The 27,312-nt window shown below is 31.4% G+C and overlaps 1 protein-coding gene across 1 annotated transcript; it reads right to left on the bottom strand.

Moving 5' to 3' along the window:
- Nucleotides 1-25,327, bottom strand: LOC145068156 (uncharacterized). The gene is made up of 4 exons (XM_079015132.1): nucleotides 24,419-25,327; nucleotides 23,334-24,293; nucleotides 12,746-13,681; nucleotides 1-330 (listed from the first exon to the last, which is right to left on the bottom strand). The coding sequence occupies exons 1-4, from the start codon at nucleotides 25,325-25,327 to the stop codon at nucleotides 1-3; spliced, it is 3,135 nt and encodes a 1,044-aa protein (XP_078871258.1).
- Nucleotides 25,328-27,312: the final 1,985 nt, after the last annotated feature.

Raw genomic sequence — 27,312 nt, 5'->3', positions numbered from 1 at the left:
CTATGCCTCTAGGGTTTCTCCAGGAATATAGTTGAACATGTTAAACCTTTGACGCAGCATATCCTGGCGGGTTTCCTTCATGTCTTCATTACCTTCATATACCTCAATCAGGGCTTCCCACAAAGCCTTAGCTGAAGTATACTCTCTGAACCCTTGAGCTATATCAGGAGATAAAGCCATGGTTAGAGTGGCCAAAGCCCTTTCCTGTTTTTCCACTTTCTCAAAATCTTCATCTGTGTAGTTTTCAACTGCTTTGTTAACTACTTGCCCTGCAACAGTGGTGGTTATTCTGACAGGATTCTTGATGATGCTTCTCCAAATCTTGAAGTCCTTCATTTTAATATATTTTTCAATTCGGTATTTTCATTTAGGAAAGCCATCTACAGACAACAGTCTTGGAATGCGTATAGTGGTGCCCATGACAAAATCCAGGCATGTGTTTGGCTTTGAGAATCCATTGATTATTAAAATTTAAAAGCAAAAATTTAAAACAGAACTTATCAAAAATGAGTTTCCAGGCAACACTTGAATTTACGGTCAAAGTAGGATTTACAGCCGTAAACTCAGTTTACGGTCGAAAGCTTACGGTTTGGGTGTCTACGGCCGTAAACTTAGTTTACGGTCGAGAGTTTGTGGTTTTTGAGACTTAGATTACGGTTATTGAATGTGCTTGGTTTATAGTCCAAGAACAATGTTTACGGCCCAAGAATGTTTTTGAGTTTGCGGCTGTAAACGGAGTTTGCTGCCGTAATCTCTTGGCAGTAAGCTCCCAGAAATCCAAGAAAGCACGTTTTTGGATTAGACTTGATTCCCTTTAGCGGTAAAACACTAATTCCAATCTCAAACGGTGAAGAAAACGCCCAAAAACTTGATTGCAAGATGCTTTGACACTGGTTTTCCTCTGATACCAATTGTAAGGTCCTGAAAACGGATCTTTACCAATGATCAAGCAATCACACAATCAAATAGAATAAGAAATAAAGTAGAAACATAATTGAAACAAGCTTGCACAAGCTTATATTGCATAAAACGTCTGGTACAGCATACACTGTATATGACCGTGAATACTTGTGGCATCAACAACCATTAATGACCTAAACAACCCCTATATATAGTGGGCTTGAGGACTTGGGCCGGATTACTGGGTTTACGGACGTAAACAGACTTACGGCCGTAAACTCTCTATCAGGTCGTAAACTCTAAACAACACACCAAAAACCTGATAATGACTCAAAAGAACTTATTACAATGTAAGCCTAGACCAAACCACTAACTAGACCCTTCACTTATAATATATTAATATAAATCTTAAACATACTATTCTCAAAATACTATGCATATTTGTTCCGGTAAAGTGCAACCCAAATGGACCATGCTACTCTCAGGTCAAATACATACCAATAATAGTTATGAGCTTAGACATCTAATCCAACAGCTCCTACCTGGCTAGTCACCTCTCCCCACCAATCACGGGCTAGATCCCTCAACATATACGAACCAAAACCCACCTTTGCCACATCAAGGCAAGAACTCGTGCATTGGGCATTCTCTACGTCCGCCACCAAGCATTGGCTAACTATGGGGTCCCTGACCCCAAAGAACTCCGGTGCCCCGCACGCCTTGAACTCCCGGAACAAGGGAGTTTAAGCCCCGACCTGGCCCGCAACAATCTCGACTCTGAATGCCTTGAGCCTCTCCACCATAATCTCCATCATCTCTTCCTTGACCGTCCCAAAAATCACTGGGGTAGCGTCAAGGATGCCCCTCTTAACCTCGACTGCAATAAGCTCACGCAACCTCTCATCAATGGGCTCGGTAGTGTCACTTGACCCAGACCCAGATCCTGATCCTGATCCTAATCCCCCTGCTCCAAATCGTGTCACTACCATACTGCACCGCAATACCATAAAAAATAATGATCAGGATGTCCAAAGAGGGGATCATCCTTCACCAGTTCTCCTTAGAGCTTCCAGATCTAACATTGGTTCGGGTACAGGTCCTGTGCTTTTAGTAGTACGGGCCCAATACTACCTTCCACACCTACCTATACATTCCCCAAGGCTCTACCTGATAACTCCAGTTTGTCCCAGAACAAATCATATCTCACAAGCTACCACATATCTCAAATCCAAGGCTATCCTAAGATCTCCTCCACCCATATCAAACTAGAACTCAATCATAACAAGTTTCCTTATGCATGCAAATTATACACAGAACAGGATCAAATAGCCTTTCGAATAACAGACCCTACCCTAAGACCACAACCATACAAGGAACATGAAATAAGGCCAAATCAATTATTCTGAGGCTATAAGACCCTAACTGTATACAATTTTGAAAGCATACACATAGCAAGATTCATACAATTATCATAACTCAAATATAAGTATGGCATGGCTAACATATTGGGGAAACTACTTACTTGGCTTGACCGATCACGCGCATTGCACCCTCCTTTTTTTCATTTTAAAAAGATTTTAACTTTTATTTTTGAAAACAATTTTAAAATTTCCTTAGCGATATATCACCTAATTAATTATCTATCCACACACACACACACACACACACACACATATATATATATATATATATATATATATCATGAAATGGGCCGGCCATGATGCCTTGGATCCATTGGTATGGTGAGAAGACCCACCTCTCAAAATGCTGAACTGATTAGATATGATCAGACAAGTCCTAATGTGTAGCTCCAACTCAACTGCCGACAATCATCATGTGACGGGTTTGTCAAAATCTCGAAATACCAAAAATATCCTCAAAGTCAAACTTGGTCAATCGTTGTCAAAGTCCAAGTCAACAGTCAAGGTCAACACTCCATGTTGACCCCAACTCGTCGAGTGCATCTAGCAACTCGTCGAGTTCCCTCAGAGTCCAGAAAATCAGGACAAACTCTAGCCAACTCGTCGAGTTGTCCCATCAACTCGTCGAGTTCACTCAATATCCAGTAGATGGGAAAACTCGATCCAACTCATCGAGTTGGCAGATCAACTCGTCGAGTTTTCCCCTTGTTTGCACATTTTGATGATACGTTGATTACAAGGACTCTAGGGCTTAAATCTAAGGTCTTAAGGTGTCTAGAAGGATAAAGTTTCCAACTTTATCCCCTAGAATCACTCTGAATACTCTAAAATACTTAACAAAGGGTGGAAAACTCAAAAGTTTATCCATATGGTTAAAGACTCTAGGGATCCGGAATCCCTTCTTTCTAGAGCAGTTTCTAATCCTCAAAACGATCCAAAGATGGAGACTTTATGGACATGCATGTCCAATGCATGTCTTGAAGTCAAAATGGCCAAAGAGGGAAAATATACCCTAAAACCCATGCATGGCATCCGTGCTTGACCAAAAGCTAGATCTAGCCCACTATGGGGTCATTTTGCCCTGGAGATTCATAAAGTTGCAAACTTTATGAACCCCATGCATGCAATCAACAAGAATGATAGGAGATGAAGAGTAAACTCAAGATCTAGCCATACTTAAAGATAAAAATCGAATCTTGGATGCTTACAATAGTCCACAAGATGATCAAGCTCAAGAGTGAGGGCTTTGTTTATTGGAGCTTCTCCTTCTTCTCACTATCTTCTTCTTCTTAAGCTCCAAAAGACACTCTAGCTCACAATATGGGAGAAAATGGAGATTAGAGTTTAGCACAAATGTTCTTAGGGTTTGGAGGCTGATGGAAGGTCAACCTCAAGGTTTTAAGGAGATTATATAGTGTGCAAACCCTAAAAATTAGGTTATCCGTTTACAGCGCCTACTCTTCGAGTTGAACCTTCTAACTTGTCGAGTAGGTCCTGATTTCCACGTCCCATAAATGAACTCTACTAAATGAGTTGGAGCTCTCCAACTCGTTGAGTTCCAGTCTAATGCCCTAAAATTATGAAAAACAATTGATACCTGAAACGAGCGTTACAACTCACCTAGTAGATGTGCCGCTTAAAATATTCTACCCCAACCAACCAAATATCCTTCAAATTTCAGCAAATATCTCTAACTCAAGTAATCTATCATTTAGTAATTCATCTCGTATAGTATTCAATGACTTTGGTTGAGTGACTCATGTGTTCCTCTCGGCTAACGGAAAGTTTATAAATCACCATGTTTTTTTAATGGAGGATTCTAATGGCATCATGGTGAAAACCATTTAAGTAAATCAAAACCACCATTAGTCATTATGGCGTGTGTCATTTACTCTTTGCATATTATTCCCATATAAACAACTATTAAAAATTTGATTTGATATCCGGACAATCAATCCCATCGTATGCATTCCTAACATAATTCCAGTTCTTATACCTTTTTTCATTTTAACTACTTTAACTTATATATAAATTTTAAAACACAATCTTATATTAATTTTTATAATTATATAATTCCATTTTTAACCATTATTATATATTTTTTACCTTTTATCTATTTATATTGTAGTATCAATTATTTTTTTTATAACAAAAAGTAGATTTGTTATAAACTATAATAATTATTGTATTTTTATTTATTTTTCATTAGTTTAATATTAATGAGTAAATTACAGAAATAGTCAGATTCGTAGTTTTGATATTTAAGTTTAAGAATTGATAAGTTGCACCCATATGGTTTATAAATATTGAAGTTTTAATCGTTGCTTCATATAAAAAAAAGACTAATTTACCATTTCTTTTATATTTTTATTTTTTTTAACAATTTATTATTATTATTATTATTATTATTAGTAGTAGTATATAACAATTTATTTGTTCTTTATTTTATTAGAATTTCTATTGATTTCTTATCAAATTATTTTAATTTTTTTAAATTAATATTCTAAATTACATATATATATATATATATATATATATATATATATATAATATTATTATTATTATTATTACTATTTATTCTTAGCCTTATTTATTTATCTTTGTTTTTGTGGTTTAAAAATCTTTTAATATATTTGACGTATTATTTGAATATACGACTTAATATTGTTTTTTTTTTACATTTTATTCAATCACATTATATATCGTTTTTTATTTTTTGCTCTAATAAAAAAATTAAAATAAAACCCCGCGGATAACTATCAAACATCAAATATAATTATTTAATGTTGTTTTTTATATATTTTTCATCTACATCAGTTGTTTATGTGCTTTATTTTTTATTCGGCTTTAAGAAGTTTTATTATTACGTTTTAAATGAATAATCTTAAATATTAGGATAAACAACTATCATACCGTCGTAACAATTATCAAGATAACAATTATATTTTTATTAAAAAATAATCTTAAATGAAATCTACAGCTTATTAATACTCATTAAGTAGAGGGAGGTGGTCTTTTTCTTGTTTTCTAATTATTAAAATAAATAATAAGTATTAAATCCAGAAAAAAAAATGAAAGAAAAATGGAAAATAAATACACCAAAGGTATTATAGTCATTTCAATTTTCGAATGGACAAAATACGTAACAAAACTAACTCAAAAAGACCAACTATCCAAAGAAGTTAAAGTTTAAACCAAAATCCGAAATAAATACATATCACGGAGTATTTTTGCAGTTTTGTTAATAAATAAAAACTAATAATAAAAGATGAAAATATGTAATTAAAATATATTATTTGGTTTATATATATATATATATATATATATATATATATATATATATATATATATATTAGAAAAAGAAAATATAAAATGAAAAAGTAAAAAGAGTTAAATATAAAATAAAGTTGTATATATAAAATAAAATTTTATAAATCATTTGTTAATGTAAGTCATGTCAAATTGGGTTATGAAGTCAATGGTTTTGATAAAGTGGTTTTGGGGTTGGATGAAAAAAAATGTGCTATAAGTACCTCTTTAACTAATTTTACTCTTTTTAACATCAATCTAATCAACCTTTTACTATTGATTTGACATTGTTTTTTTCTTTTTTTCTTCTTTTTTTTCTTTTTTTTTTCTTTTTGTTTTTTTTGTTTTTTCTTTTATTATTATTATTATTATTATTATTATTATTATTATTATTATTATTATTATTATTATAAATTTCGATAACCATATAAAATTCGGACAACATGTTAAAATTCGGACAACATTATAAATTCGGACGACATTATAAAATTTGAACGATTATATAAAGTGGAAAAAAATAAAGTTTGTTTTCAATCCGCATAACGCACTACGCAAATGTAATAACGAACCAATTAATATATCTGTGATATATAAAGACAAACTTTACTTTTGTTCCGTTTTATATAGTTGTTTGAATTTTATTATGTCGCCAAAATTTGTAATGCTGTATGAATTTTAATATTTCATCCAAATTTATAATGTCATCCGATTTTAAAAACCGATTTATAAAATATAAAATAAAAAAGAATTAAAAACCGGTTTTATATAGTCGTTCGAATTTATAATGTCATCCGATTTATAAAATGTTGCTCGAAATTTTTTATAATAATAGTAATAATAATATTATTATTAAAATATATAATAAAAATAATTAAAAACCGATTTTATATAGACTTTTGAATTTTATAACGTCGTTTAAATTATAAAATTTTATTCGAAATTTATAATAATAATAATAATAATAATAATAATAAATTAAAAACAACAAAAAACAAAATAGAAAAATAACAACAATAACAACAACAAAAGACAAAAAATTAAATCAGGGGGTGCAATTGGAAAAGGGAATGGGTAATTATAAAAAACCCCATTCTAAATACACAAAACAGATTCCAAATGTACGAACAATTGATTGAGTCGATATATGTTTGTTAAGAATCGATATTTTTAATAGGGAAGTGATTTGTAAACAACAGTTTATGTATTATATAGTTATACGATACAACATTTTAAAGCATCAAATGTTGTAAATGGAGAAAAATTGTTGTGTACAAATCATCTACCTTTTTAATATATTAAAAAATATATTAATGTATACTTGGGCATAAACGACCGTTATTCTAAATTAATAAAGATGTTACTTTTCAAATTTTGTAGTAAAATGTCATTGTATTTATACTGATTTTAAGATTAAACCTTATACTTTACAACTTTAGTTTATATATATATATATATATATATATATATATATATATATATATATATATAAAGAGAGAGATCAATTCAAATATTTCTAACAACTATTGTGTTTCTTAATACACCAATTAGAAATTAACAAATAATTAAATAATTAATTAGTTAAATAATTAGACTGTGATTAGTTTCTAGATTGTACTTCAAAATATTTAATCATTTTTTTGGAAACATCAGAATCAGACATATATAAGTTTGCTAAATTTAAAAAAAAAAAACAATTTTTTATTTATTTATAGGGATCTTAATAATTATAAACAACTAAACATAAACTTGATTTTATTAATTATCAGATATTATAACTGTAGAATTGTTACAATTACTGTGTGTTGCAAATGGAGAAATGTAGGAATTCAGGCGAACGACATAAACAGTTTCCCATCCAGCAGACCGTGATGATCTGTTGTGACGCCAAAGTAGCAAAATAGTAGGCATTGGATATGCTTCATGTAAATCAACATTCACATAATGATCACCTCTAACAAGAGCAATAACAACAACTCTATGAGTTTAGATGCCTTGGGACCAAGCCAGAGTGGAAAAATGTTGATGGACTATCTTTGCTTAGAAAAATAACTGTTACACTATACTTGTTAGCAGTGAGAAAGCTAGTAACCGGTATAATCAACCAACGATCTTTTGGTCCGAAACGTGATCCATTGAAATTCAATGAGTGATGTATGGTGTTTAAATCGTAATAAAAAATATGTGCGTACTCAGCTGGGTATGCTAACAACTCATTCTGTAAATCTAAGCGGATTTGATGCCAATTATCTTCACTATAACCGAGACACACAGCTATTGCACGAAATTCACAATTTCCATCTCCCCTCACGTTTTGTATGTTTGTGACATATTGATGAAATTCACATGGAATTTCATTCATAAGTGGATCTGAATTATACATTACTTGTTTTTGGTTGAAGTACGAGTTATGCATCGATTGTTCCTGATTAAAAGTTGAGTTGAACATTGGAGGTTCTCGGAACGAGGACGTACTGTGCCTATCCGGTTCTTGGTTTAGATCAAACAAATTAGACCGCATATAATCACGCGTATAAGTAGAAATACTACGTCGAGACTGATATTGAGTTGGTGGCGCTTGAGTCGGTTGATCTTGATGTGGTGGATCTTGAGTTGGTGGGTCCTGGTTTAAATCGATATGGGTTTTCTTGAAAAGTTTCTTCTTTAAGGAGGGGCATCCACGAGTAGTTTTGTGAGTAACAGGTTCAGAAACTGAAGTTGTTGACGACGTGATTAAGTTTAGTAACTTCCTTGCTAAACTTAACTTAACATGTCTTGATTGTTTTTCGTAATGATCATTAAACATATTTACCTCAACCGCACAATCAAAATTGTCATATTCTAACGATTTTCAAATATTTATTTCTATAATTAAATATACCGAAAATAAATGTGAAAAAAAGTATTTAAAGATTAATGTATTCTAGAAAATGTTATAAATAACATGGGGTGAGACAATGCGACAATGTCAAACTTCTATAATTAGGATACATGGTAGCAAGCTACGACATATTTTAAGACGTGACATAAGATATTAATTTATTTTATATAACTTATAATTTTATCTATAAATATAAATGTTTTCTGCTATTATCCAATTATATATATATATATATATATATATATATATATATATATATATATATATATATATATATATATATATATATATATATAAGGCTTGACAGTTGACGTAAGGATGGTTAAATAGATCATGTTAGAAACGAGTTAAAATTTTTTAAATAAATCGGTCATTAAAATTATAAATTTAAAATGATAAAATATATCATAATAAAAAATAAACTTTATTGAAAATGGATTTAAATTCATAATGAAAAAAATACCAAACATTAACATAATAATAATAATAATAATAATAATAATAATTATATATATATATATATATATATATATATATATATTATGGAAATTGTTTCTTATGAACAGTGAACTTCCACAATTTTTGTCTATTTTAGTCCCTGGACTTTATGTTGTTTTTTTGGCAAAATTGGTCCCTGTACTTTGGCAACTTTGGTCATCGTTTTTTAGCCATTTTGACACTTTTGGTCATTGTAATCGTTATTTTTATATTTTTTAGGAACCTTTTAATATTTAAAGTTTGGCCACAAAACTTTAGCGGTTTGCCAACTTGATCCTTTTTCTATTTAGGAACCTTTTAATATTTAAAGTTTGGCCACAAAACTTTAACGGTTTGACAACTTTGGTCCTCATTTTTTAGCAATTTTGACACTTTTGGTCCTTGTAATCGATATTTTTACATTTTTTAGGAACCTTTTAATATTTAATGTTTGGTCACAAAACTTTAATGGTTTGACAACTTTGATCCCTTTTCTATTTAGGAACCTTTTAATATTTAAAGTTTGACCACAAAACTTTAACGGTTCGAAAACTTTGATCCATTTTCTAAAAACTTGCTAATTCATACCGCTTTAATTCTTTAGCCATTTTCACACTTCTGGTCCTTGCAGTCAAAACTTTTACATTTTTTCATAAAAACATGAACAAAATGGTCCGGGGCAAAGCCCGAGCTTGTCATCCTTGCACTTTCTACGTCTATCATATTTATCGATTCGGAAACAACATTGAAAGCTTCTGGCCCCCGCGTAGCAGGATTAACCTTTCTAGTTATTATTATTATTATTATTATTATTATTATTATTATTATTATTATAAATTTGGTGTATATTAGAGGACCCTAAATGAAAGTTTGACAAATAAGGATTAAAAACACTGATTGATTCACAAAGAAATGCAATTCAATGCCAATATACGAATAATTCGTGTATATAATATAAGAGGACTCTTTGGGGTTAAATGAGTGTGAATGAGTAACATCCTTTTTAATACATCTTTTCTTTAATGATCTACTCTAATAAATAAATGTTTTTTACCACATGTTAGATCCTTATTCAATTTGTCAAATGTCATTTTGTTGTTATTTTGAATTAATTTGTTTTCCACATGTCATTTTATGAGTTTTTATATTTTAATAAACTCTACATAATATTTTAATGTAATAATTACAATAAATGTAGTAATAAATTAATATAAATTTAATTAATGGACACACCTTCTTATTTTAAAATTCCTAAATTAAAGCTAATTAGTTTATTTTGTTTGTTTATTTAAATTTAAAGGATAAAAAAAAAATCAATTTTAATAATTCATTATTTTTCTTATTTTATTTTTTAAATCCAAAGTTCTTAAATATTTACCTTTATATTTAATTTTTTTAATTAATTCATACAATACATAGGTCTTACACCTAGTATTTTAATATATAAAGTTTTAAATTCGTAGGTTTTAAAATACTTACAAATATATGAATAGAAATATCCAATAATCTAACGTCTTTTGCCATCTATCCATAAAATTTGTGTGTATGTGATAAATGCCTATAATTCGTAAATTAAGTGAACACGATTAAATATAAATTTTAATTAAAATAATACTAAAATAAATATTATTATGATATTTCAAGGATTATTTTGTAGATTTTAGAAACTTTGTGAGTGTTTATATATTTAAAATCGGTTAAAATTTTAAGAGAAATTAAATATCCTCTTACCTTTTGATCTTATCAATCCTCCTACCCATTTAAATGATGACATGTGTCATATATTAATATCCTAAAATATCATTAAATGAGTATTAAATGTTACATATGTCACCATTTAATTTGGTAGGAAGATATCTAAAAACAAAAAATAAGAGGATATTTAATTTCTCAAATTTTAAAGACTTTGTAAATTTTGAATCTATTTTCCAAAATGGAAATGTCCAGTACTCTAGTTTGTCAAATCACTTACTTATTTATTTAATTTTTTTTAGAAAATTATAAAAATAGTCATCTTTCCTAATCTTTTTGTAGAAAATAGCAAAAAAAAACTCAAGATTACAAAAATAACCATTAAAATCATGGATGGATTAGGATCATCTGCGATTTTGTTTTCTAATTTGCGAACGTATAAGTTGTTAAAACGGTGTCATGCATAAACGACTTATACGTTTGCAAATGGACTGTCCAACTGTGAACATGAGACCATCTGTGATTTTAGCTTTTTCAGGATATAAATACCTTAATTTTTTTGGAGTACTCATTTTTCTTGATTTTTGTTGGGGAAAATTCTCTCGGAGAGAGCTATGTTTTAGAAATGTGATAATCATATGATTTGTGTTAAAAAAAACTTATTTCTGATGCATCTTGAAGTTGTACATTTGCATTTGTAAGGTTGTACATTCGGTCTTCATACTTTATATTTGTAGTCAACTGATTTTTGATGCAAGTATTATGTAAATATATTAGACAATTGTGATATAAATATGATTTGTGTTATAAAACTAATTTCTAATGCATATTCGGTTTTACATTGTATTGTGCGTCAACAAATTTTTTCACTTGGAAAAGTGCGCCCGAGAGATTTTTCCCAACAAAAATCAAGAAAAATTAGTGCTCCAAAAAAAGTATTTATACCCTAAGAAAGCGAAAATCGTAGATGGTCTCCCATGTTCACAGATGATGGACAGGTCCATCTGCGAACATACAACTCCCCACTGCACGAACCTGCTTTAACAACTTGTACGTTTGCAAATGAGAAGACAAAGTCGCAGATGGCCCTAATCCATCTACGATTTTAATTGCAATTTTTGCAATATTAGGATTTTTTTGGCTATTTTGTAAGAAAAATGATTAGGAAAAATAGCTACTTTTATAATTTTGTCTAATTTTTTAAGTTTAGTCAAAGTTAAAGTGGATCTATACCTTGAATAAGCCGACCCAAAACCCAACGGGTTATCTCCTTCACCCGAAAAAAAACAAAATATATTTCCACCATTTTTGTACATTCAAGCTTCCATTTTTCCATAAAACTACGTAATAAATTTAGATAATATACTCAAAAACATATCACCGTTTCCTTTATCATTACAATGTGACAATGACACATAATTCAAATTTCAAACATCTAGTTTGTTAGAGATTACCAACCTAATCAGATTTTGAATTCTGATACATGAATCCATTTTTTTGCCGAAATAGAACACAAGGAATCAACTAGACACTAAAAGACTACACTAAACCGGATAGACAACGAAATTAACCATAAATAAGAGGAACATACTTTAATTCCAAGCAAAATACCGAAAATCTTTACAAACTTTCTTCTCCGATTTTTCTGTCCCTTCTTCACCGATTTCCAAAATTCTAGTGGTGTTTTCATTGAGCTTTTCGAGCTTTATATAATGCCTAAGCTTGCTTCGTTTATAATCTACTCAAGAGACCGAATTTAATTGATCATTATAGATGACGATTTTGGTGTTTTATTCCCTTCATTTGCTCCCAATTAAAACTAATAACACCTAATTATATATCCAATTATTATAATAACAAATAAATTAACCAATATAAAAATATAATTATTTGGGCTATCATAGTGACCAAATATATACAAATAAAAAATATACTACCCTTTTAAGTCATTATCCTAATCTAAAACATCATTTTTTTTCTTAAGTTACTTAGAATTCATACACAAAAAGCTTAGAGCAATTTATAATGTTGTTATATACAATCAGGTAGTTTACATAAAATGACTTACTTGAAAATCCATCACATCCTCAATTGTGTCAATGATTGTGCCCATTGTAGGGCGTTCCTTTGAATTCAAGCTTATGCAATGATATGCAAGTTCTTTGAACCTATGAAAACAACGGCTATCAATTTGTTCTCTTATGTCTGGATCGATTAATTTCTCTGGTTTCTCATTATAGTAGCGTCGAACCAGATTTATCAAATATTGTGGGTTCCCATCTATAAACTCCGTTAGATGATAAGTCAACCTCCCACTTAACAGTTCAAACAATACAACTCCAAATGAGTACACATCCGACTCTTTAGAAAGGATGCCACTTTCATGGTAAACCGGATCCAAGTAGAAGTTGGTACCCGCAACTTTTGTATAAAATTGGGTAGATTGTTGATTTCTAGGACCTTCTTTTGATAAACCAAAATCACTAATTTTTGCTTCTAGATTTTCATCTAGCAATATGTTCCCACTCTTGATGTCTCTATGTATTACTCTTTTGTCTTTCCCTAGACCCGAGTGAAGGTAATCGATTCCTTTTGCTGCCCCTAAGCAAATCTTGAGGCGTTGCACCCAGGTTAGGCAACGCCTCTTTATAGGGTTTTCGAGATGAAAATCAAGGCTATGGTTGCTTGCATACTCGTAAACTATAATCATTCTCTCGTTTTCATCACAATAACCAACAAAAGGGATGATGTTTGGATGGTTAAATCTGGAGATCAACCTAAGCTCAGTACGGAACTCGTTGTTTCCTTGGTGACATTCAGGATCAAGGCATTTAATGGCAACTGTGAAATTTTTCCTAAGTTCTCCTTTGTAAACAACACCAAATCCACCTTTTCCAATCTGGGTTTCTAAATTGAAGTCTCCCGTTGCCTTTTTTATTTCTTTTAGGGGAATTAGATAACTATCTAGGCTTTGTGTAGTATTTGTAGAAGGTGCTCCGTTATTCTGTAAAAATAAACAAAGAAAACTTTGCTTAGAGATTTCATGCCATTTTTCCCTTTCACATAAAGTTAAGGAAAATAGTAGGAGTCCTTTACATGGTTTTCTATTTCTTTCTTATTTTTGTGGCATGACATTATATTGTTTTTAATCATGGTGTAACCTTATTATTATTTTTTATATAAGCACCTAATTACATGTTTTTGAAAATATTATTCTTATTGCAATTTTGAAAATATCCACTTAACAAATGTTTGCCAAGTTTTGCTTCTAACTGCCAATCACTTCAAGATTAATTGAAGCAGATGAGGTTAATTTAAATATGGAACAACTTTTTTGAAAGTACTCTAACGTGATCACACATAAATCACTCAATGATGGTTGACAAATGTCTACAATGCATCACAAACCATATAATTAGATTTAAAACTAGTCAAATTCATGTTTGAGATGTTAATACTAAACTATCAAAGTAATCACCAAGAGTAAATAGAACATGATGATGAATATAAAACTTATAGCTAACATGAGATAGTAAATTTTTATTTACATAAGTGTTTCTAGTTATATCAATTGGCCTTTTTAATTTTTACTTATTATTTTATAATTTCAATTTATTAACTTTGTTTACTTAAGGGACATAAAGAAAAATTATATTCATTATAACAAATATATTATTAAAATGATATCATCAACATATTGAAAATGATAACTCTAATAATGAAAAATATTGTTATAGAGCATTGGCAAAACTAGCAGACAGTTTGAAGCTGGAAGTAATAATTGATAACTAATAGCTGAAAGTTGGTTGTAGTTGGTAGCTAGAAGTTAAAAGTTAGAATATGTAGCTTTTATTTGTGTAAAAGCGTTTGAAAAAAGTAGTTGTTAGCTTTTAAAGGTATAAAATTAAATAAAATCCAAAAGCCAAAAGCTCTGAAAAACTACTTGAAGTAGATCTTTTGGATTGACAATTTAAAATAAAAGTTAAAAGTTCATAAGGACGAACGAAGCTTTCTTCGAGCTATTGGTAAAAGTTAAAAACTAAAATCTCCTAAAAGATTCGTGTTAAACACGCTTATAGTATTGAAAACCATTGATGTTTATTCAAGGATATCTAGGCAACTAAGTGTTTATGATGTACATGATTTATCACTTTTTAATACATCATTCATCCTTAACTTCATTGTTGTTCAAAACACACCATTATTACTTGCTACTTGATAGATATGTCTAGTCTAACTAGTCTTTAGGCCTGAGTTGGCACATCCCCTTGACATCTCAGGCGACATTGGTACCTCTCACGATTCTTTGGTAATCTTCTCTGATCAACATAGCTTGACAAGCAGTGATTATAGACATATATCCTCAAAATTTCAAAGTTTGATTCTCAAATTTGTGTGGGTTGTAGTTTAAGGATACATAACACTTTACCACTATATAACTATTGCAAAATTTTTATCCGAATCTCTAATAAACTACATGGAAATGTTGTCAGGTCTATGCATATTTTGACACATAAAAATATTATTGATATGTTTATATAGCCAAGCAAGATATGCATACAAATACAATCGAATGTTTTCAAATACACAAACAAACTAAATATACATAGCCCTTGTTTTTCATCTTCCAATCATGTTTTTTCTTTTCTCCATCCTTTGTGTACATGAATATGTAAAAATACCATAAGTATGACCTAATCTAACTAAATTAAAGTTTTAAACTTGAAATTATCAAAACTAGGACTACAAAATTTGTGATTTTAGGCGTTCAAATTATGAGAACGGTCATAGTAATAATGATTTAAAATAGTTTTGAGTGATTGAGGGTTTGTTAGATCATGTGAAATTGATTGAGAAAATAAGAATAAGAGATGTTAATAAAGGGGTTCAAGATTACAAGAAGATCAAGAGAAACGATGTAAGAAAGTTATCCTCAGCTAGAGATAAAAATAAAAGATACATATGATTTAATATAGTGGATTAGATGGAGCTTGGTGCTTATCTTATTGATGGGGTTGGGAATTATGAATGTTAAATGTTCAATTGAATTATTCCAATGATACAACACATGCAAATAGAGAGGAATGCACAATTACAAAAGACAAATTAGGAATATACAAAGATCGTACACCAATCTTTTACTAATAATAAAACTCTAGAATATTCTGTTTGAAGGATTGATTTTATTGAATGATGGTTGTGATGCTATAGTGTTGATACGCCGCTGCAAGATGGTGGTTCCATCATAAACTCCAAATTTTGAAGGATTGATTTCACAAAAGAAGTCTAAACACAAAAGAGTATTTTAAAAGAATAGGTCTACTTATTTGTCTTTATAAAAATAGAGGTCATTCATATATATATATATATATATATATATATATATATATACACATATATATATATATATATATTCTTTTGTCAAAGGTGGAACTTTCAAAATTTTGACAAAATCAACCCCTCAGCAGCATGGAAAATTTTTAAATGTCTGAATTGTTTTATGATGTTCTTCTATTTACACTCTTTTAAATAATATATTGATCATATTTCATATATTATTATTATTGTTGTTCTCTTCTTAATATATAATTATACATTTACTTGTTGTGAGACCCATGTATTACATGAGTTAATTTAAAAATAAATAGATATAAAAGTATAAATATTTGAGAACTTTAAATTTATAAGAAAATAAAAAAAAATGAATTATTAAAACTGAAATATTTTTTTTATATTTTAAATTTAAATAAATAAACAAAAGAAATTAATAAGCTTTAATTTGGGAATTTTGAAATTAGAAGGTAATTTCATTAATGAAATTGATATCTATTTATTACTACATTTATTGTAATTATTATATTAAAATATTATATGAAATTTAATAAAATAAAACACCTATAAAATGACATGTTGAAAAAAATTAATTCAAAATAACAAAAAAAATAACATTTGGTAAATTGAATAAGAACGTGACATGTGACAAAAAAACAATAATTTGCTAGTTGTGAGACTCGTATGTTATACGGGTTGGATAAAACAAAAAGTTAAATATGAATGTTTAAACAAAAGTTTATTTAAAATTGAAATTTTAGATTTGAAATTTGAATTTTTAAAATTTAAATTTAAAAGGAAACATATTAAATAGAATACATGAGTAGTAATATTGTAATTTATTGATTAGTTTCAATTTAGGAAATTATTAATTGAGGTGTAAATATGATGTGTTAATTAAGAAAAGATAAAAAAAAAAGAGAAAATATACATGAAATAAACATTTATTAAAAAATACCAAAAAATGATATGTGTCCAAATTAATGAGAGAGCGACATTTGGTAAAATTATTTTCATTTATTAGGGATGATTAGATTATATCCAGTAATTATAAAAGAAAGGGTCTATGTCAAAAGTAGAACGTGTATAAGAATATCAATATGTAAGTTAGCATTGAAAAAAATTTAAAATCTAAATCATTTTCTAATGTTGTTTTAAAACTCTTTTAATTTATATATTAATCATATTTCAAGTATTATTATTTATGTCGTTCCCTTCTTAAGTTTTACTTATACATTTCGTGTATTTGATAATTATAAAATAAAAAGTGTATTTATAAAAGTCTTACTAAATTGAGTATCATGTATTTTTATTTTGTTAAAAATGGAATGCCTAAGGCCGGAGGGAGTGGTCTCGACAACAGTTGAGCTCGTGTTGAGTCACTTCGATAAAGACTGCTCTACCAACCCGACATGTCGAGCATGACGCTCCAACTTGACAACAACTTGCAGGGTCTCTCCCCTCTCTTGTTACACCATCTCTCTTCTCTTACCTCTCGTTTCCTTCTTATATCCTCCACTTCTCACATCACTTACCTTGCCATGGTAAAAGTGTCTCAGCACTACCATCATCCTTATTCGAGCTAAGGAGGAGAGGCTTCTGGTTTCAGTAGAGCCTGATGAGAGCTAAGGAGGAGAAGCTTGTGGTTGAAGTAGAGCCTCATGAGCTTAACACCATTCCTCCTAGCCTAAGTGTGCATGGTAGCCTAAGGGTGCATGGTGTAGAGGCATTTTGGCAAGAAAACGAAGTTGGCGTTAGGGGTGACGGTCCCTTGCTTCCACATGAAAATAGGTCATCATGTGAAGGCTAAACATATTCATCAAAGTTATGAAGTTGTTGCTTAACATCTATAATTAAAAAAATATATATATTATTTTTATGACAATGGGGGGGGGGGGGGGGGGGGGGGCTTAATCAGTTTGAAGACTCTAAGCGAACAAAAAATATGGGGCCATTTGGATAATGGAAAACTGGAAAAGAAGTGAAACACATACCGTTTGGCGTTGAGGATTTGAACAATTGAGAGCTAAAAAAGAAGATAAATGTGACGATTTATTTTTCAAGATCACACTAATGTGTCTCATGCGTTTTGTCTTCAAGAATCAAGATCGCGTACTTTGTGATGTGTTGGACAATTAGTAATTGACTAACTGAGATTTGAGATATATTAATATTGGATTATAAGTTTGAAGAATATGAGTCCTTTTGGAATTGGGGGACCTAAGTCATAATTTATAAAAATATAAGGTTGAGCCACCCCTATTTTACCTCTTATATACATTCTTTACCCAACTCAAAAAATCATACCAACTATCTTCTTTCCTTTCTACTCTCTTTCATTTCATTCTAATTCTATCAAATTCAATTGAAATAGATTCCAACTGTAGAAATTCAAAAAAAAAAAAAGAAAAAGAAAGAAAAAGGAAAGGAAAGAAAGAAAGAAAGAAAAAAGAACCAGTACTACCCTAAGAAAAAACCATCAAATCGAAACTGAAATGCAAATTAAATGTCAGTTCCCAAAACCTAAATCTCAAATTATACTCAACATAAGTTCAACCATAACAATTTCAACCCTAACAAATCTATAACCAATTTGCAGTCTCTCAAGACTAACCTCGGTTATAGTCCTTACCAAATCTATCTAAATTTAGTTTACATTACTAACACTTCTCATTTCCATGAGCCTATAAACGAAGAATATATTGAGGAAACCCAACCCACATATAAAAACCAAAACGAAGAGTTTAGTGAAGAAACCCCACCTCATCACAATAGAAAACATCATAACCCTCGAGAAATTTTACCCAATGGTTGAATTGATTCACATAGACAGAAAGTAGCGTTAAACAAAGCTTTTATGAGTACATCGGTGGATTATGAAAGAGGACATCATTAACGATCAGATGCATTTTAGGACATAGTGGTGGAGGATTTTAAGAGTTGAATGCATGGTAGCAATCATAATAAGCACCAAGTGAACTCCAAATTAAAGGATTTGCATGCAAAAATTAACAAATTCAATTGCATCTACAATAACGAATGCAACATCCGTCAAAGCGAATATCATATGTTAATGTGTTAAAGGCGAAAAGTAGTATGTACCACAAGTTCTTTGTGAAACAGTTTCCATATGAGGTGACATGTGATGTTTTGAAATACCATGATTAATGGATTACCATTGGGTTGACGGATACGTGACAATCCATCTATCATCCATAAAAAGAGTAAAACATATGATTTCCAACACATACACAAGTGGATCGGATGCCTAATTTTCAAGTCATTTCGATGAAAGGGTGATTATGTTATGGGTGCAAAGTTTCAAGATGGGGTAACAATGTTGACACCATAACCGCAACTACTTAAGGCTAACAAACAAGTAGGAACATCCTCGAAGCCGAATGATATCAGAATCCTCATGGATGAAGTCGGTTAGCTCACCAAAATAAACGACAAAAAAGAAGAAAACAAGGAGTGCTACCAAAAGGATAAATTCCACGATTTATAAGAGGAACCGCAAAAGAAAGTCGTGATATTGGAGGACGAGTTACACATGATGGAATAAAATGATTTAATAAAGATTTACAACTTTTTCCTAAATTGCATGACCATTTGAGTGAATGGTAGCTGAATGTAATGGGTGGCAAGCATTGAATATGGATGTGAATTTTAGAAATCTTTTTAGATTTTAACTAGAAAATGGCACTTGGCTCCACCTCTTTTGGACTATGTCATAGAAGTTGAAAATCGGCAAACTTTAAAAGATGTGTTGAAAGTGTAAATCGCCACAAATAAAGGAGAAACCCGACAACCCCTAAAATTAGATGTCAAAAATGTACAATCAAAAGAAAAAGAACATTGACCGAGAAAAAAAAATATTGTGGCTATAATGTGAAAGTTGTCAAAGTTAGAAAAATATGGTGGCAAACGTCTAAAGGAGTTTTTTTTTTTTTTTTTTTTTTTTTTTTTTTTTTTGTGTGTTTTTATGTCAAAATGCAAAAGTTTTGATTTCAAGGTTGAGAGGTGTCAAAGTCACTAAAAAATTATGACAAAAACATCAAAATATAAAAGTTAGACCGCAACGACGAAAAGTGTTAAAGTCACTAAAAATTTGTGGCAAAAACCTAAAGATATAAAAACTTAATCAAAACTTAAAAATATAAAATTTTTTACTTCGAGGACGAAAAATGTCAAAGTTAGCAAACATTTGTGGCAAAAACCTAAACCCAAAAAAAGTTACTATTACTAAGAAAACTTAAATTTAATATATATATATATATATATATATATATATTATCATTTTAGGATTTTATTTATTGTTTTAATTACCGTATTTAAGATTTTAATTTTCTTTTGTTTGTTTTTTAACGATTTTACATCAAATACTTAGGATTTTTATTATCATGTGTACTTTGTATTTTTTTAAGTTTAGTTTTATTTATTGTAATAGATAAATATTTTAATATTTTTTAAAACAAAATGGAAAGTGTTGGCAAGGTTCTAAAATATGAGTTTATTAAGGAGTGGATTAAAATAGATAAAAATGAGAAGACATAGAGAAAAAACTAACACCTATAGTAAGACAGTAATATGGTTGGGAGGAATGACTCCATCCATTAACCATCCACTAAGGCGATGTTTGTTTTTTTGTTTGCAGTTGCATGACCACTTCTATCTGCGTTGCGCAGACTACACACATACATATTCCCTTGTAAATTGTTTGTTTCTGGAAGTGCGTAGACTTAAAAATGTTTACGCGTGATCTTCTTAGCATAGACATGGACCAATGTCTTCTAATGTCCTCATAAGTCCTTTTAATCTAAACTAAAAAAACGTATGCCTTTTTTTTTTCTTTTCTCTCAACGTCTCCAATATCCATCGAAACTTTCCTTACCATCGACGGCTCCTTCTACCACCAACTTTCTTCAACCTCTTGACTCCTCTTTGTGTCGCCTCCGTTAAGACCATAACTGTCTAATTGTACCATCAGACACTGTTCCTTCCTGCTTCGATGCTACTCCTTCCTTCGTCGGATCTGTTGTCCCATCTTAACCTTAATTGTGCCTTCGTCGGAATTTCATTCTACTTAGCTAAAGTTTCCTTCTCCATCACCACGTTTGTTTCGTTTTCCCTGGAATTGATTTTGTGAATCTGATTTTTATGAATTTGATTTTCCTGGATAGTTTTGTTATTTTATGATATTATACATGATAGCTTCATGCGTTGACTCTGATTTGGAATGATGTTTTGTTGAAATTAGAATTCATAATTTGTTAACTGTGATTGAATTTCTATGTTAATTTTTGATATTATACATGGTTGCTTCATCGGTTGAGATGATTGGAGCTGATAGGATTGATTGTTGATTTGAGATTCAACTATTCTTATTCATGTTTTACATTGGTGTTTGCAAGTAAAATTCTCATTACTTATGTAAAGCTACAAAAGGGAAATTCTAAAGGTGAAATAAGTCATTTAACTCAACGATTTCGATCCAGAATACATACTTTTATTACACAAATAATACACATTGGGTATTACTATTGTTGTATAGTAGTCATGTTTGGGACTAATTTGTTCTTATTCTCGTGATTGATTTTTTAAACTATCAGCTAGCAATGGAAATTCAAGAATTTATCAAAATTAATTATGAGGATCATGTAGATGAGAGTAATGCACCAACTAAAAATTATCATGAACTTGGAGATTGATGTTTGGATAATTTTGTAATGTAATGTAGTGTGGCTATGTTAATTCATTATATGTAGATTGTTAAAACTTTTTGTATTAATGTCTTCAAAATGATCATTTTAATTGCTCGATAATGCAATGAAAATTGTTAAAACTTGTACATTGTATATAAATAATTAAAATTTGTTTATTAATCATTGTTTCAAAGTAAGCTTCAAAAAATCAATTGTTTTTTTGATAGTCTACAGACTTTAAAAAACAAACAGTCTTCTTCTTACAAACTGCAAACATTTGACCCACCTTTTTTACTACAGAAGTCTATAGATGTGGTCTGCTGACTGCAGACATAATGCTTTTGAAGAAAAAAACAACACCTAATAGAACTTTCACAAAAGCAAACTGTTGAAAACATGGAAAAATCTTAAATATCTAAATTATTTTTGATTTTTTATTTCAACTCATTTTATTTATATAATTGTCACTATTTCAAATATTATAATTTAGGATGCGTAGTTGGGAAAAACCCTAACATTTTTTTGGTTGGATTCGGCCACAACTTTTACGTATAGTTATCACTCTAGCCTACTTAACTAGTTTCATGGTTAACTTCATTATCTTTTTTTGCAAACTTGGTACCCATGGTTTGCAAAAAGTTTTCAACTTACAATCCAAAAAAATTTCAACTTACACCACATGTCCTGATTTTGAAATTTTCCGGCGAGAATAGGATTCTCCGGTGAGACTTTTCTGGCGACAGGAGGTTGAAATTGAAGGCATGGGTTTTTCGTCGATGGAGAGAGAAGTAGAAAGATGATAGTGATTTGGAGAATGGAGGCGTAGTTGAGGCCGTAATAGTCGTTTTCCGATGAGGGTGAGCTTTCGACAACGAGTCTCTTCGGTGGAGCTAGAGATGGTGAGGTTAGCTGGGTTGTAGTCTAAGGGTGGGGCGAACATAGGAGAGGCCTCAATTTGTGGCCTAGCAGCGATTAAGGGGTCGATTTTGAAGTTACAGGTGGCTGTGGCGGTGGCTGTTCTTCGCCGTGGAGACCTAGACGGGATTGGCGACGTGAGATGACAAAGTTGTTATCAAAGCCATGGAATGATAACTCTGCGTAAAAGTTGTGATCAAAGCCATAAAAAATGTTACGGCTTTTTCCAACTACGCGTGTAAAACTTGAGACTTTTATGTTATTTGGCATAATTTATTTATACCCTTTCATTCTTAATATTTAATTATACGTTAATTATATTGGGTGATTATAATCAAATGCGTCTATGTATGAAAAAGTCTTTACAAAAATGTGGCTCATTCATACCTTTTCTTTTGTCAAGTGTGGAATATTTAACAAAACTTTGACAAAAGCAATACGTCTCTGCCATGGATTTTTTTTTTAATATCTACGTCATTTTCTAATGTTCTATTTACACGCAGGGAAAAATTTTAAATATCGAATTAATATATTTATGCCGTTCCCTTCGTCATTGTTAAATTTATATTTATTATATTTGGAGTGTTGATAATAATATATACACTTTAAAATTCGAGGGGATGTAGATGAAACTCTATAAAACCAATGCTCTACGTTTATCATTATGAAACTTCAATTCAAAAAGATCTAAATCAAAAGACTTACTTGAATATCACGTGCTTCCTCAATCCTGTTGATGATCCTTTTCACCGTAGGGCGATCCTTTATGTTCAAACTAATGCATCGATACACTATTTTCATAAAGGCACGGAAAGAATGAATATTAATTTCATCCCTTATAGCAGGATCAGTTAAGATATCCAATCCATCTTCATAATATCGTCGGACCAAATGTATCATTGTTTGTGGCTGATTATCACCACCGATTGTCCTTCGATAATATGCTGGCTTCCCACTTAATATTTCCAATAACACCACCCCAAATGAGTAAATATCTGACTCTGTCTTTACAATGCCACTTTCCTCGTAAATAGGATCCATGTAATATCGGCTACCAGCAGGGGCATCATAGAGTTGTGGCTGATTCCGGCTGACTAATAGTGACAAACCAAAGTCACAAATTTTCGCTTCCATATTGTCATCTAACAATATGTTTCCGCTCTTTATGTCTCTATGAATTACTATGTTGTCCTCTCCAAGACCCGAGTGAAGGTACTCGAGTCCTCTTGCTACCCCTATGCAAATCTTGAGACGTTGTGTCCATGTTATGCAACAACTCCTTTGTGGGTCTTGGAGATGATTATCCAGGCTTCCATTGGTAGCATATTCATATACTATAACCATCTCATTGCTTTCATCACAGTAACCAATGAAAGAGATTATGTTTTGATGGTGGAAACTAGAAATCATCTGAAGTTCATTATGAAATTCATGCTCGGCTTGGCGATTATCCTGAGCAAAGCGTTTGATGGCTGCTGTTTGGTTTTGCCAGCATTCAGAGAGCTGTACCTTGTAGACGCGAGTAAATCCACTCTCTCCAATACATTTGTGTGGACTAAAGTTTTCGGTGACAAGAATGATCTCTTTAAGTGGAATTAAAAAGCTTTCAAGGTTTTGGTGTTGGTAGCTTTGTGTGGGATTAATGACTGAATTAGCTTCATTGTTCTGTCGATATAAACAAATTAAACAAAGTTTGCTTAGAGAAATTTATCATGTATTTTTTCACGTAAATTTACATTCTTGCATATGAAACTAAAGTTTCTTCAAAGAATATAGATTGGGAGACTTACTTGAATATTGAGTGATTCCTCAATGCTCTTGATGATCTTGTCCATAGTAGGGCGATCCTTTAAGTTCCAACTAATGCATTGATATGCAATTTCCTTAAACAAATGGAACGAACGACCATTAATTTGATCTCTAATCTGAGGATCAATCAATATGTCCAATCCGTCATCATAATAGCGTCTAACCAAATTTATCAGTGTTTGCTGCTGATTATCACCGATGCTCTTTCTTTGATAAGCTAACATTCCACTCAACATTTCAAACATTACAACCCCAAATGAGTAAACATCAGATTCTCTCTTGACAATGCCACTTTCCTTGTATACAGGATCTAGGTAGAGGTTGGCACCGAGAGCAAAGTCACACACGTATTGGTGTTTTCGGTCAACTAATAGTGACAAGCCAAAGTCACAAATTTTTGCTTCCATATTATCATCTAACAATATGTTTGAAGCCTTGATGTTTCTATGGCGACTCTCTCCAAGACGTGAGTGAAGGTACTCAAGTGCTCTAGCAGCCCCTATGCAAATCTTCAGGCGTTGTGCCCATGTTAGGCAACTGCTCTTATCGGGGTCATGAAGATGATGAGCAAGACTCCCATTGATAGCATACTCGGAAACTATAATCATTTCTTTACCTTCATCACAATACCCTATGAAAGGGATGATGTTTTCATGGTTGTAGCTAGAAATCATTTCAAGCTCTTTAAGGAAATGATGTTCTCCTAGGTGACTGGTAAGGGGTTTTAATCGTTTGAAGGCAGCAGTCCGGTTTTGCCAGCGTTCAGAGAGGTCTCCTCTGTAGACATTTCCGTATCCAGTAAGAGTTTCTGAACTGAAGTTTTGGGTGGCCAAGTGGATCTCCTCCAATGGGATCAGAAACTTTGTGAGGTTTGCTCTAGAAGAAGACATTGTTTTGTATGGCTATGGTGATTCTGTGAATATAATCAGAATTGAGTTTGTGTAAAACACAAGGTGCTAGCATCGACTTATATTGCCTTCGGCTTTAATAACATCATAAAATAAAACCATTGACTAAAGTTTAGTTTATAATAAATTCCCACCACTTCAATTGTTATTATTTTGTGATAACACCTAACCCTTTGAGTTTGGACTATTCTCTGATTGGATTATTCACAACATTATTAGGTTAAAACTCATATATTACACGGTTGACATATTTAAAATATATTTATTATTTTTTTCCAATGAATAAATAACAGGGAATAAACCATATCGCTCATACTATATGGAATAAACCATACAGTTTTTGTTTAACTATCTAATGTAAACCATACTCTAAAGCAAAGAAATAAAAAATGCATCAAAAGCTTACCAAATTCTAATACTTCATTTGGGAATATGTCATATACAACAATCCTACAAACCTACAACTAAAAAATAAGTTTACAATACAACATGAAATCATCTGTCGTCAAATGTCAAGCTCTTCATCATCACTAATTCCTTGCTGCAAATTTTTTGGATCGAGCCTCACCTTCAAACCTTTGCTTGAATTTCCAACCAACTCAATCACATGGGTGTTGAGTACTCAAGTTCACAAAAGAGCAAAGAGCAATTGTTGAATCACTTTAAAAGATGATATATAGATACTACAACTAAGGAATTGCATTTTTAAAAGAAACAAAATGTATGAATTTCAAAGAGCATAAAAATTAAATTTTCAAAAAACAGATGATAAAAGCAAAATAATCCAACTTGTGTTTATATATTAAGTATGTAAGTTGGTAAAACATGGAGATTAAGTTTACAATTTAGAATATTACCTGCTTTGACCATCCTCTAAATTAGATAACATGCAAATCTGAAAATTCTACATGTGATGAGATAACTCTCATTTTGTTTGCCACATGTGTAAAGATAAGAAACGATGATTAGTTTAGTTCAAATACAAGATAAGTATTGTTGTATTTAGGATCTTCAGTTGTAAATACTTAGTATATAAGATACCAAACCCTCTGGGTAAATTTATGCCAAATATATAGTTTTCACTTGGTATCAATCCATCTGATCTCTCTGCATCGAAACCCTACCTCAATCTCCGGCTCTTTTGGTCTCCTTACAAAGAGTATTTCTCCATCATGTGTGCACCTGTGAAATCTTCAACCATCGCTATCGCCATATCTTGCAAGTTGACCCGCACCAACTTCTTGTTGTGGAAGGCACAAGTGATTCCTATCCTACAAGGTGTGCAGCTGTTTGGCCATCTTGATGGCACTATGTCGGCGCCTCTAGAAAAAGTGGCTGCAAAACTTAGTGCTGTTGGAAAGGAAGCAACGGAACCCCCAAAAGAATCGCCTAACCCTGATTATCAAACATGGGTCATTCAGGACCAGGCTGTGATCGGAGGTCTCTTGTCCTCCATGACTGAGGGAGTTCTTCCCCAACTTATTCAGTGCATCAGCACCGCTTAACAATTGTGGTCATCGCTTCACATAATGCTCTCTGACTAGCATCCCGGAAATTCCATCCAAATTCGCACTCAGCTCTCAACAACAAGAAAGGGGGACATGACTGCTGCTGAGTACTATCAGAAAATGACCAGGTTTGCTGATACAATGGCAAATATCGGACAACCGATGAATGATGAAGAATCGAGTATATGCTGGCAGGATTAGAACCAGGACATGGTGATTTGTTTACCACCATTACCGTCCTGAGCAATGAACGGAAGGTATTGCTTCCTGAGTTCTATTCCTACTTAATAGCGCATGAGGCTCAAGTTGTTGCCATAGGAAACACAGTTGAATTCATGTCTTCCACAAACAATGTTTCTCGTCAAGAAACAAGCAACAACAACAATACACCTCGTCGCAACTACAATAGATTTAATCAGCGACGCAGAGAAGGTGGCCGTGGAAGAGGCCGTGGGCGTG

Source organism: Lactuca serriola, chromosome 8 (assembly GCF_051521515.1).
Source record: "Lactuca serriola cultivar US96UC23 chromosome 8, Lser_US96UC23_V15, whole genome shotgun sequence".
NCBI classification, from domain to species: domain Eukaryota; kingdom Viridiplantae; phylum Streptophyta; class Magnoliopsida; order Asterales; family Asteraceae; genus Lactuca; species Lactuca serriola.
Note: the sequence above shows the minus strand (reverse complement) of the source record. Positions and strands in the feature narration are given on the sequence as shown.